A 13,773-nucleotide genomic window follows, 5' to 3' on the forward strand; every position below is an offset into this window, starting at 1 on the left:
ATATTTATTTATATGTATTATTTTTAATTAATTTAAAACTTTTTTAATATATCTTAAAATATTATATACAAATTTATAATATAAAAAATTATTAACTAAATTATTATCTAAATTATATTTATAACTTATTAATTTACTTACAATTAAAATATGATGTTAACTTTTTAGCATAAGCACTAAAATAGTGATTACTGCGCCATCTAGTGATATTATACAAAAATTTAATATTCATAAACTTAGTCGATAATATCATTTTTATATTATGTATATATTTATTGAATTGAATTTATATATGTATATATTTAATATATATATTCAAAACTGTATAATTTTTAATATTACAATTATATATAATTAGAAATAATACTAGTAATATAAAATATAAAAAAATATAAAAAAACTACTATTAATAATAATTATAAATATATTATTTTTAAATTTTATATTCAAATATTAATAATTTTTCTTAGTTTAAAAAAATTTATTTTATTTCATAAATATAATTGTAAAACATAACAAAAGAAATATTAAAATAAATGTTTTCATTAACAAAATATTTTTTTTTTAAATTTCCAATCACAATATAGTTATAAATAAGCTTATAATATTTTAATTCGAAAATATATGAAAGGGATATATAAAAATATTGGAAAAAATATTCCTAATATTTTATTTAAAGAAGTATTACATAATTCTTCATATATAATTATTCATCTTTGGTTTTATCTATTAAAACACATAAAAGCATGCTAATTTTAATTAAAGATTTTATGTTTTCATTAACAAAATATATATACAAAAATTTTTTCTCTTATAAAGTTGCTTAAAAATATTTCACCATATTTGAGATTTATAAAACTTTTCAACTTTCACTTAGAATAGAACCAAATTTCACAATCCTCGATGTAACTAAAACATACAAAAAAATAATAATTTTTAATACATTTATACTTTTAAATAACTGAAAAAAATTTTAAGAAAAATTACAATTTTTAAGTATTGTATTACATTAAGTATTGTATATTAAAATGATCTTAAAATAATTCTTATAGTTATTCCAAGATTAAATTTTATATTCTCTTAAAATTTATTATATATATTATTATATATTTATTACATATATTATATTAACTATATAAACTAGAATAATAGAAATATAAATTAATATAAAAAAACACAAAAAGATTTAAAAAAAAAAGAAAAACGTAAATTAATTATAATATTTGCATAAAAAAATGATAAATTTTTACTAATGCTGTTAATTATTATTACTTTTATATTTATTTATACTATTATTTATTAAAACATAGTATTAAGAAGAAATCTCATATAAGCATATAAAAAAAGGATTTTAAAATGAACACTTAGTTAAGATTAGATGAGTGAACTTTTTTACGGTGGAAGATCTTACACTTTCTTCACGTGAAGTAAAAGCTTCCAGACTAAACTATGAAACAACACTTTTTTATTCCCTTTGCACAGTTTATTCTATGTTCTGTAAGAGAAAGTTTAAATGCTTGCATCTTTTAATTCTAGTATNCATATATTGTATAATAAAAATTTATATAAAAATAAAATAATAAAGAAAAGATAAGATATTCAAATTTAATAGAAACTACGAATGAAAATATGTTATTTAAAAATGAAATATAAAAATGAAAAAATATATTAAAAAAATAGTAAAAAATAATAAATATGATATATAGTTTAAAATAAATTACAATTCATTCATATAGTATAAAATAAATTAAAAAATTAATTCAATTATCATAAAAGAAAGTGTACATATAAAAATATTATATATTAATAAAAAATATATATTAATATATATATTTTTTATAGAATTCATATATATTTTTTTAATATAAGTAAAAAAGATATAGCATAATATATTAGGAAACATTAAGAAATCATTATAAATTATTATTTAAAAAAAAATTTATCATTAATATAAATATTATTTTAGTTTTCTAATTTCTTTAATTATAAATATCTTTTAATTCTTGTATATTTAATTTTTTTTAATATAAAACGTTTTACATGGGCAATATTAATACATTTTATATTTTTACATGAAACATGTACACAAAATAATTTTTAAATAAAATTTCATATTTTTGTTTTTCGATTCTAGATAAGTAGAAAAAGAAATTTGTCACATATTTGAACAATATATATTTCAAGTATCAAATATGCAATATATCTTAACATTACGGCGAGAACAAAAAGAATTATTTCCAAATAATATTATTGCTTTAATGTAAATTAAAATGAGATAAAATTTTTTATATCTCAGTTTATTGAATTGGCTGCTTGAAAATTAATGCTCTAGTGCGCATAGTAGAATAACTAGCATTCCAGAATCGATCGGATGAAAATGCTGCTACACCTAACATTATCGACTAGCTGAGAATAACAGTAGCACGAATCAATTCGAGAAAATAATATCGAGAGCAGATTTATTTTCAATCATTTTAATTATTTTCAATATATATATTTCAATATATATTTTCAATATATATATTCAATATATATTTCAATATATTAATTACATTTTTTTACCTCTTTATACTATTTTTTTAATTCAAAATTGTGGGAAAGGAGAAAGAGAGAAAGAAAAAGAGAAAGAAAAAAAAACACTAATTATTTTCTTACTTCCATTATATTTAATTTAATATTACCATAAGAATATATACATCTAAATAAAATTTAATATGAAGAAGAGGATGAGTGATGCTCACTTCATTTTCAAGAATCCTTTCTCTCTTTCTCTCAAAAACAAATCTTGTTCACGCATTCAAAACCTTCTTTAGGAATAATGAAATAAAAGATGAATTCTCAGATTCTAATTGCAAAATTCATTTATTTTGCTCTACTAATGCAGTCAAAAGTTCAAAGGGAACAGAACCGTCAATGTTTTCCTGTACAGTACATACCATTCTGGAGCCAATAATATGTTATTTCATCCAATAAAGTTGTATTTAAGATCTGATGATCATTAAAATTGATATCATGAAATAGAACTCAGCTTTGTGCCCTCACCGTGTAACACGCACACATACACACAAACACAACACACACGCGCGCGTTAATCATTTAGAGAACACTGGGAAATAGTAACTACGAATGGTTTCATGTAACAAAAGAAAAGAAAAAAACATGTAAAATACTTGGCTGAGAAAAAAAAAAGCAACAGAGCAGTCTCTTATAGGATACGAGTCTTTGTTTCAGGAATCTCCATCGAAGGTTATCGTTAAAAAGTATCAATTAAGTCCGTACATTCTCTCCTACACTTATATTGACATGTTACATAAAATAGCCAATGAATTACAAATAATAATCGCTAATCGATACGAAGCTATTGTTTATTAATATTTCCTATCTTCTGTACTTAATGTATTTCAGTATCTAATGTATTCTGAAAGGACGACAAATCTTACGAATATAATTTAAGTAGCTGTTCGACTTGTAAGCTGTGAAAAAACGTTTTGAGAAATTACGTTACGTTTTAATTCACTTACAAAATCTACAACTATTATACGTACGAGTTTAAATGATGAAATGTGTCTCGAATGAAAAAATTATATTATATGCGACACACACATTTAATTTTCAACAAAATACAAAGCATTGATGTTTTATTAATGATTCATGACTAATGAAGATTTTGATCGGTCAATATCCGGTACATCATATAAGATAATAAATAACAAGGCAGTGTACGATGGCCAGGCAATCTCATGTGAGAATATAACATAATAAAACTGCATTCATACATATTTCAGAGTATGGTCGCATCACACTGGGTATCAAACGTTGATTCGAATCTTTAAGTTGACACGTCACAGTCAAAAATTTAAACATTAAACTTACAAACACTTTTCATTTTAACACTTTGCGGTTCACAATATTGAAAAATTAATAATTCATTCTGTTAAATTTTATACGACCAATCATAAATTTATATTTGTTTCATTTCGCATTAATTCTAATAATATTTAAATTTTACAAAACCGCAAAGAGTTAACGATCCCTAAACTTAGCACATTAATGACGCTATTTTATGTATAATTAAACACGATCGTGTATGTTTGAAGAAAAAAGACTAAGGTTCGTTAAAATTGAGCACTAGCAAAAAGAAAAAAAAAAAAGAAATTACAGGACGCAAATTACCAATATGTATTTCGATTCTTTCGACTATTGACACAAGAATAATAATGGATGATATGGAGATGATATCTGATGATGTCATGAAAGTCAGTCGAGAAAAATTTTATACATATTGCTAGCTAACGTCTGAAAGTTTAATTTTATTATACTGATGGCAGTCAGTAGTTAAAATATTACTGAAAAAACAATTAAAAAAAATTCATTATGGCAAAAAATCGGCAGTTTACAATCGTTAACGCTTCGAGGCTATTAACATAATGTTTTCTTTGTCAATTATCGTTAAGAATTTTTAATGAAACCATTTAATTTTTTCAATTGAGCATTTTTGAATATACTTATTTAATTGAATATACATTCAATGAATTTGCAACTGTTTTAAATTTTATAATATCAATTCGAAAATGTTTTTTTATTTATTTGATTTAAGAATAAGTTATGTAGGATCAAATCGAACATCGATAATGTATCTTATCCTTTATAATATCTCCGAATATTTTTCATTATCAAATACACAAAATTTAAATTCCGTTTCAGGTAACGAATGAAGATTATTTTTGAACAATTTCTTCACTTTTTCATTCATAATGAATTATGCAACGTCAAAAAAAATTAATGAGTATTTAAATGATTTTCATCTCCGTAAGAATATCTTATAAATAAATGCGAGGTCTGTCAACTGTCTTGTAAAAAATATGCATTTGTTTGAAATCTCGTAATATAATCGTTACTGACTATACATATACTTATAAGATAATAGCTGACGTTGCACTTTATTTCGTTTACTCGACTTTATGCATTGTTGAATTTTTTTAGCATAGCCGCTGACAAAAAACAATTGTAATTTAAAAAAAAAGAAGAAATATAGAAACTTTGATTGTTTACAGACTATATCGTCTACAGTCTTCACAGTGACTTCAATCAGACAGGATGTATATTAATTTCGTTATATATATATAAAAAAAAAAAATATTAATATAATAGCCTGCCAAACAAAATACTAAACATGAATAATAAATGAATTGGTTTAAATTCCCTATGTCTATTATTATATCGTTAAATCACAGTCAATTTTGCAGGAATGGATAATAAATAAATAATTGAATTCTTGTTTCAAATTTTGCTGAAAATAATTTACGAATTTTAAAAAAACAGGAAAGAAAAATTATCACTATCGGGAAACGGTTATTTTAAAATAAATTTTCGTGTATTAATCCGTAGAAATGAAAAAATAAATTTCCAAACCGAAGTATTTTTCCTTCTAATCGGATTATTCTATATTAAATATATTTTATAAAACTAACAAAATAATGTTTGCATGTAATATATACCGTATTATAGTCGCGTCATTGACAATAAATGAATATTATAATTTTTATTTATAGAATACTAATAAATGCAACACAAAACTTTAAATTGCTCAAAATTAAGTTAATATCGATAAATGTTAATTGTGATACGAAATATAAAAAACAGAAACGCGTAATGCATATAGGCCAACATTATTCAAAATGTTCTAAATTAGAAATATACATTTCAATAAAAAAATGTCGAAAAGAAAAAGAAAATAGGAATATAATGTCAGACACATTACAATAAGTCGCACAGCATTCTTTGAAATGTGAAAAATATATCTAATATAGTCAAATAAAATTCATTGTAAAACACAGTTGTTCGATAATAAGTTTGGATTTATGATTCCAAGATCACTGTGTTATTAACAATTTAAGTACTCAAGAGTATGCAAAAAATCATATCGTTAATCTAAAGCCAGCGACTTTTGGAGGCATTACCAATTCAGTCTTAAAATATATAGTTAAAGTTCCCTGATTGTTGTAAGAAACTAAAATATGATCAGATCTTTAAACTTAGAATGCTAATATATCCATATGACATTTTTGGAGGATCAATTCTGATACAGAAACAAAAACAAAAATATAAAAATGTTAGTTGATTTATTTATCAAGTTATAAAAAATTTAAATTTATGTTAGATGAAATAAAATAGAATAAGATAGTAATGTGACAAAGATAGATCGAGCTTATTTTATCTAACATAAACTTAAATTCCTTATAATTTGATATAATTCAAGCGACATTTTTGTATACTTCTGTGTTTGTTTAGCTTTTAAAATTAATTTTCCAAAAATATCTTATGAATATATTAATATTCTATATATAATCATAAAAATCTTCAAACTGACGAATTAATTCATTTGGCACAAAGTACATTCAGTATTTTAGCATACTCCAACTATGATGAATTTGCTATTCTATAAATTTTCATAGTATAACATTCCGTTTAGACAATATAAAAGAAAAATCTTAATACACATTATAAAATGTAATAAAAAAAGAAAAATTAAAAATACTTATTGACTACAGCGAATGACATTTTCGATTATCCTCGAGTCAATTTGAATTATAAATGTATGTCAATTATAAAAAATACATTTGTATAAACAAACTAAAAAATGTAGATAAAGTATAATAAAATAAATTAAGCAATGTAAAGTAGGAAGTATAGGAACTGAGTGTTTATGATCTTTCTTAAATTTTCTATTAAGCATAATCGACAAATATGAGATATATATATATATGTATGTGTGTATATATATATATATATATATATATATATATATCAAACTGTGACATGTAAAAGATAATCGAATCTGAGACACGCTGTATATGTCATTACTATCATTTCCCTTCACATTTGTCGAAGAAATAGAAATCTTATGAACTGTATCTTAAATTAACGTATTACATCTTTAACGTCGTACGATTTATGTAAGGTGTAGGGAGCCAACTTTTCAGTTTATATCTGCGGATAAGTATTGTGGGTTGGGGTTATGTATGAAGGACTTCTTAAAATGTATAAGAACAAGATTAAGACGTCGCAGCTACAACTACAGGGGGAACAACGTCAGGTTCGCCGGCACCATCAGCTACAGCAGAATCAACGACTTTTTTGACTTTTATAGAGTCTGCACTAGCTTCAGAGGAACTCTCTGGTTCACCATTTTGCGCAGATGTACTTTCGCTCGTAGACGAATTAATATTTTCGTTCGATGACCCTTCATATTGTCCATTTCTTTGTAATTTATCATCTGACACTGGCACATCTGTATCTCCGTTTTGTGTTGTACTATTTAATTTTTTCTTTTCGGAATCCACTGTATTTGTTTCTTTTATTTCATCCGCTACAGTTTCTTCTTTTGTTGGTTTCTCTGTTAATTCCTGTTTTGATATTTCTACACTTACTTGTTTTTCTGCATCAATTTTAGATATTGATGTTTCTTCTATTTCTTTTGTTTTAGAAGATTTTACATTAGTCAATTCTGTTTCTTTTTCAGATTTTATTTCTTTAACTGTTTCTGTAGTATTTTTTATTTCAGTATTTGTATCTATTTTGCTACTAGTAGCTTCTAATTCTGTTATCGTTGGTGCAATAATTTTTTCTACATTTGTTAATGGAACATCACCATTTTCTGCAGGTTTTTCTTCTGTTTTTGTCGGTTCTTGTGCAGATTTTATCGAAGATGCATCATTTTCTGATGTTTGAGTTTCTATTATACTAGAATTAATTACAATTTTTTCAGTGGACTCCTCTTTCATTTCTTTTTGTGATTTATTAGAACATTCTTCTGATTTTTCGTTTATACTACTAATATTCTTTTCTTGTGATACGTTTTCAATAGTTTTTACATCTGATATTTTTATATCATCAGATTTTATTTCTTTATCAATGTTTGAAAATTCTTCAGTCTTATTCTCTATAATAGAAACTTGATCAGACTTTGATTTAGACTCACTTGTCCCAACATTCAAGGTATCATTGGCAGTAAGAGTTTCTGATATAGACTCTATAGTTTTTTCAGTTATAGATTTTTCTATTTTTTCAGAAACAGCAGATTTGTCAATATCATCTTTCGAAGATTTTATCGTTGATTCAGTGCTACCGGTCATAGTAACTTGCACATTTTCAGAAGTGTCTAATTTTGTACTCACCTCAGATGGCTGAAGTTCTATTTTTTCAGATTTATTTTCCATTAGTTTTTCAGCGTTTACTGCATCTTTTATATCAGTAACCATAGGCTCTTCCATTTTCACATCTGAAGTTTGTGCTTCTTTTGGTAGCTGATCTTTAGCACATTCTTTTACTTCTTCTTGGATAACTTCTTTTACATCTACTTTATCAATCTTCTTTTCTTGATTATTAATATCAGACATTTCAACATCTTCAGAAGTATCCATTGGTTCATTAATATCAGATGTGGATTTGTTTGTATCTTTTTGAACTTCTATAGCTTCCAATTTTTGTCGTTTTGTAGAAGTTTGAAATGTTAAGTCTAAAAATGACTTAATAGTTGTAGAAGCCACTCTTTCTTCATCTGTAAGAGCAGCATTGCCTTCACGTAGTACTATAACTGTTGATAAACCAGCTTCTTTTGCAGCAGTAGCTTCTATTATAAAAAAATATAAAAATTGATATTAATAAAATATAAGAATTGATTTAACTACAACAATGATTGAAAATATTAAAATATTAACTTAAAAATATTAAAATAAATAACTAACCTTTTACAACATCAGTTAAGAAAATTACATCTGAGGATTCAGCTCCAATTTTACTTAATATATTTTTGTAACTATTTGATTCTTGTTTTGGACCTACTTCAGTATCAAAATAACCACTGAAATGCTAAAACAATAATATATACAACAATCTATTATATTCAATTTCTCATATATTTATAATACTATCATATTACAATTAAAATATAATAAAATACCTTAAGTAAGTCACCATATATTGAGTGTTCAAATAAAAGTTTTTGTGCTTCGACACTACCACTCGAATAAACATAGACCTTTTTACCATCACTCGTCCATGATTCTAGTGCTTTCGGTACATCTTCATAAACACTACATAAATAATTTATTTATCATTTTCTTGATTATTTTTAGTTTATTATATTGTAAATTGTTTATAATAATTGTAGTGACATATTTATGTCAAATTGAAGTGAGCCCTTACACAAAATGTTCACCTCACAATGGTGTGTATACTATAAAGTTGTATATTGTTATTTATTTATTATTAAATAACTTTTTAAAAACATATTTCTTCTTAATATTAATTTATATATAAAATTGGATATATTAGAAGATGTTTACAATATATATATAATTATATTATAATTTTATTATTATATTATATTATTATATTATAATTATATATATATATATATATTACATAAAAATATAAGATTTTATGTTATATAAAATATGTTGTATATATTTATATAACATATTATTGAAAATATATATATTTATATTATTTGTATATAAAAATTTTAAACATTGAATTTCAAAACCTAAAAATCTTTTACAATAAATAAATTGCAAAAGACTCACTGTGCTTTAATTGATCCAGAATTATAAGCTTCACGCCACATATGCCCTTGTAATTGTTTTAATGCACTGGTTTTTCGATCACAATCCATTTGCCATAATATATTTTTTACAAGTGATTCTCTTTCTTCTTCTGTATTAATATCAGTAATTGGTATAAAACCATCAATTTTATTTTCTTCATCTTTCTTTGCCTATGATTAAAATATTAAATGTCTATAAATGAATTTATTTAAACATCTACAATATTTCTTTTAATAATAAAAACACATAATATAAAATATATTTTAATAATTTAAAATTTAAATTTATATTTATTTTAATAAACAAATAATATTACATACTATGTCATACTTTGAATTTTTAAAAATATTAATATTTTTAAAAAATTTTTTTAAATAATTATAAAAAACATCAATTTTGATTAATATTTTTAAAAGTTTTTTTCTATAAATAAGATACATAATAGAGATACAGATAGAGATAATAATAATTCATAATTTAAATTATGTAAAATAACATAAGATAATATATAAATTGATTAATATTAAATAGTAAATTAAAATATGATAAATGATTTATTTTAAATAAAAATATAAATTATATTTATAATTTATAATAATGAATACTTCAAAAATATTTAAAAAATAATTTATAATCTAAATTTTAAGTTTCATAATGTATAGTTTAAATAAACTTTAGGAAAAAATGTTTCCAGATCAAAATCTAATAGTTTTTATCTGACAAATTATTGATCACTTTAAAATTCATTATTAAAATGTAATACTAATATTTATTAAATTACAATTTTAATAAAATAAAATGTTTAAAACATAAATAAAATAATATATTATAAATATATATATATAATAAATGTATTTTTAAATAATGTATTTTTTCAAAAATTATAATTTCCAAAACATTTCAATATTTGTAATATCAATAAATAAAATAAAAATTTTTTATATATATATTTATATTCCAATATAATATTCTAATATTCCATTTTAATGTTGTTTGTAATGTTTACTTGTAATTTTTACCTGTTCCTTTAATTTCTCAAAGTCTTGTTTGAATTCTTCATCTTCCCATTTAGTTTCAATATATTTCTTTAAATTCTCTCGCACATAAGGAAAAAGTGTGTCCTGAAAGTAAGGTAAACGTGAATGTAGTGCGTTCGTCGATCGAATTAACAGTGCGATGCGCCGTTATGGTTTCCGTTATTTTGAAAAATATGTGCAATAATATTATAGCGCTATATAATAATTCAATGTATTTTATGTTTTTATAAATAAGCTAAGTTTTCTAAATACTCGTTTAGTTTGTTTTCATTATAACATCTTAGAAAACAATTCCAAAAATTTGCAAAAAACATTAACGAGTAAACAATGTATTATATTAAAATTATAAATAAAAAATTCGATGCAATGTAAATAATATTTTATTCGCTTTAAATTTGACGAAACAGCATCTATTGCCTTCCATGAAACTTCGTTGTATTGCGAATAGGGAACTTGAAACTGGATTTCAGCCGGCATAGTAAATGTTAAGAGAACACACACAATACGCGCGAAAATATAATCTACAAATTTTTTTTAGTACAAAAAGTCTTTAATAAGATTCAATATTTTATGTAAAAGAAACTCTCTATATAAAAAATTATGATCATTAGGTACTGTCAGAAAATAAATCAGAAAACCGGTGAAATGCGAGAACCGTAGGGTGCGTTCTGCCTCACGGCCATGGTCTTTGTTACCTTCACGAAGCTTATGCTCGTCGTAGTGCCTTCGATGTCAACTAAGATCACTGTTTCTGACAATAAGGTTTCCTCTTGATCCTGAGTACGCTTTTCCCCGGCCATTTTTACGATTGACTCGCCTTCGACCGTAGGATAAATAAGAAATATATCACCTCAGTACGTTCAAGCACGGTGTATATGTCGACGCGTTCTTGTTGAGAGCCGGCGAGTGAATTCGCTCCTCGTTCTGCGCCGGTGTGTGTGCGAACCTGCCTCTCCCTTCACCCCTACTTGTTCTGAGCAACCAGGATCGTATTTATCTCTCTTGTTTTCAATTGGATCATTAATAAATTCCCTATAATTTTTTAAATTAAAAAAATATAATTCATATAAATATATCTAAATTGTAATAGTATTTTGATAATTTAAATATTAAGATATTATTTTTATTATTTTTGTGTTCATTTATTGCATTAATTTTATAAAATTATTATTTCATTTTATGGCAAATAATTTAATATATAACATTAAAATTGACAATTTTAAAAATATAATAATAAAAAAATTTATAAATACACGATTTATATTTAATAGTGTAATAATAGAATTTAATTTTTCATGTTTTCATGAAAACTAAAGATTGTTTTTAGCAATATTAGTTTTATCTAAATAAAAAATTATTATTAATATATAAAAAATAATTTCAATAAAAAATAAATGTTTAAAAATATAATTTTAAATAACGAATTTCGCTAAAAATAAACAAATATATTTTAAAATTTAGAGGGTACCTTATGTAATAGATACATTCCTGAATCTTGTGTGAAAATTTTAGATCAGTGTTAGTGAATATGTATTTACAGAAAAGAGTATATACGTGAATCGCTCGCTTCCTTTAGCCAATGAACGGAGCTGGTTTGCGTCTGTGCGATCGTAGCACGACATTATTGCTCCGCAAAAATTGTTTTGATAAATAACCATTTAAAAAATAAAGACTTTCAACAAAATTGATTATAAAAGTTTTCTAAAATTTAAGTACTTTCTTTTTCATTTATTTTTCAAGTAAAATAAAGTATAATTACGTTAAAAAAATGAGATAAATATTGACTCGCTCGAACGGTTTCCGATATTACTCCGCGGAAAAGTAGTTCCTCATATATTATTTTTGTTGATTTTCTAAAAAAATTGAGAAAATTTGAATAATATTTATTAGTAATTAAAAATATTAAGTATAATTCTTTTACATTTGCTAAAAATACTAATTTTCTCATAATAAAAAGTTAAAAGTTTCGTTATGTATGATTACAAGATAAAGTAACACAGCTGGTAAATTCGACCACCTGATTTTTGCTAAGCAGCGCCGCATCAGATGCAAAGGCGCACCATTTAAATTTTGACATTTGTCCCAGATGCACGTGTACTTTGACTGTATCTACATATGAGTAATATACATACATTGCTGTTAAGAATCGTTATATATTTTCTATTACTACAAAAAAAATATTCACATTAATTTTATTTAACTATAAATTTTGTATTGTATATTGTAAATAATATATTTTATTAGAATAAATATTTATAAAAATTAAACACAAATATTTAAAATAATTATAATATTTGAGAAAATATTTTTTTCTAATGTTTAAATAAAAGTAACAAAGTATAAAAATTTATATTTTTTTAGTTTTATGATTTTAGATTACATTATTAAAAATTTTTCAAAAAATAAAAATTGTTTGTATGGTTTAATAATTGTTTAAAAAATATTCCATTATAAAAGAGTAAATATAAGTACCTTTTTTTTATTAAAAATTTTTTTTAACAATTTTAATACAACAATTAAAAATAATTATACATTATATATACAATATATTTAAAAAAAAATAATATGATACATGATAATACATGTATAATATAAATTACATTGTATGTTCAATCTAATATAACTATATTGTTATAAAATAGTATTTACATATATATTCGTAAAGTTTTATATTAATATTAAATTAAAGAAATAAATATGATAAAATAATAGTATAATAAAATTTACTTTACAATACTTTCAAACATTTTGATTTTATAATATTGTTTGTACTTATAAAAAATTTTCTTTAATACATATATAAAGTATATATGTAAAATACATTATTTTGTTGAAATAAAATAGAATGTTTTTGTACTCCATAATACTTTGAATATATATAAATAAATATATAAAAATAAATCATTAAATAAATTATTAGATAACTAAATCTTGTTAACTGCTGAAAATTTCAAAATTCACTAATAAAGTAATTTAGTAAAAATAATCATATTTTACAGTGAAACTTCGAATAATTGGAATATATTTATTTTAAAAGTTTCAACATATATTTTAATTTCAAATATTAAAATTTAATTTTCAATATCATTATAAATTATTTCAGGTACTATATTTATGATCAATTACAA

General features: G+C 22.8%; 1 protein-coding gene across 1 annotated transcript; it reads right to left on the minus strand.

The window, feature by feature from the left end:
- Nucleotides 1-5,650: 5,650 nt before the first annotated feature.
- LOC122720190 (enolase-phosphatase E1) lies at nt 5,651-11,519 on the minus strand. The gene is made up of 6 exons (XM_043946723.1): nt 11,341-11,519; nt 10,628-10,729; nt 9,588-9,778; nt 8,963-9,095; nt 8,748-8,871; nt 5,651-8,632 (listed from the first exon to the last, which is right to left on the minus strand). The coding sequence occupies exons 1-6, from the start codon at nt 11,443-11,445 to the stop codon at nt 7,056-7,058; spliced, it is 2,232 nt and encodes a 743-aa protein (XP_043802658.1). The 5' UTR covers nt 11,446-11,519; the 3' UTR covers nt 5,651-7,055.
- Between the last annotated feature and the right edge of the window lie 2,254 nt (nt 11,520-13,773).

The sequence above is a fragment of the Apis laboriosa genome, unplaced genomic scaffold, assembly GCF_014066325.1.
Source record: "Apis laboriosa isolate Shangri-la unplaced genomic scaffold, ASM1406632v1 scaffold122_cov146, whole genome shotgun sequence".
NCBI lineage: Eukaryota > Metazoa > Arthropoda > Insecta > Hymenoptera > Apidae > Apis > Apis laboriosa.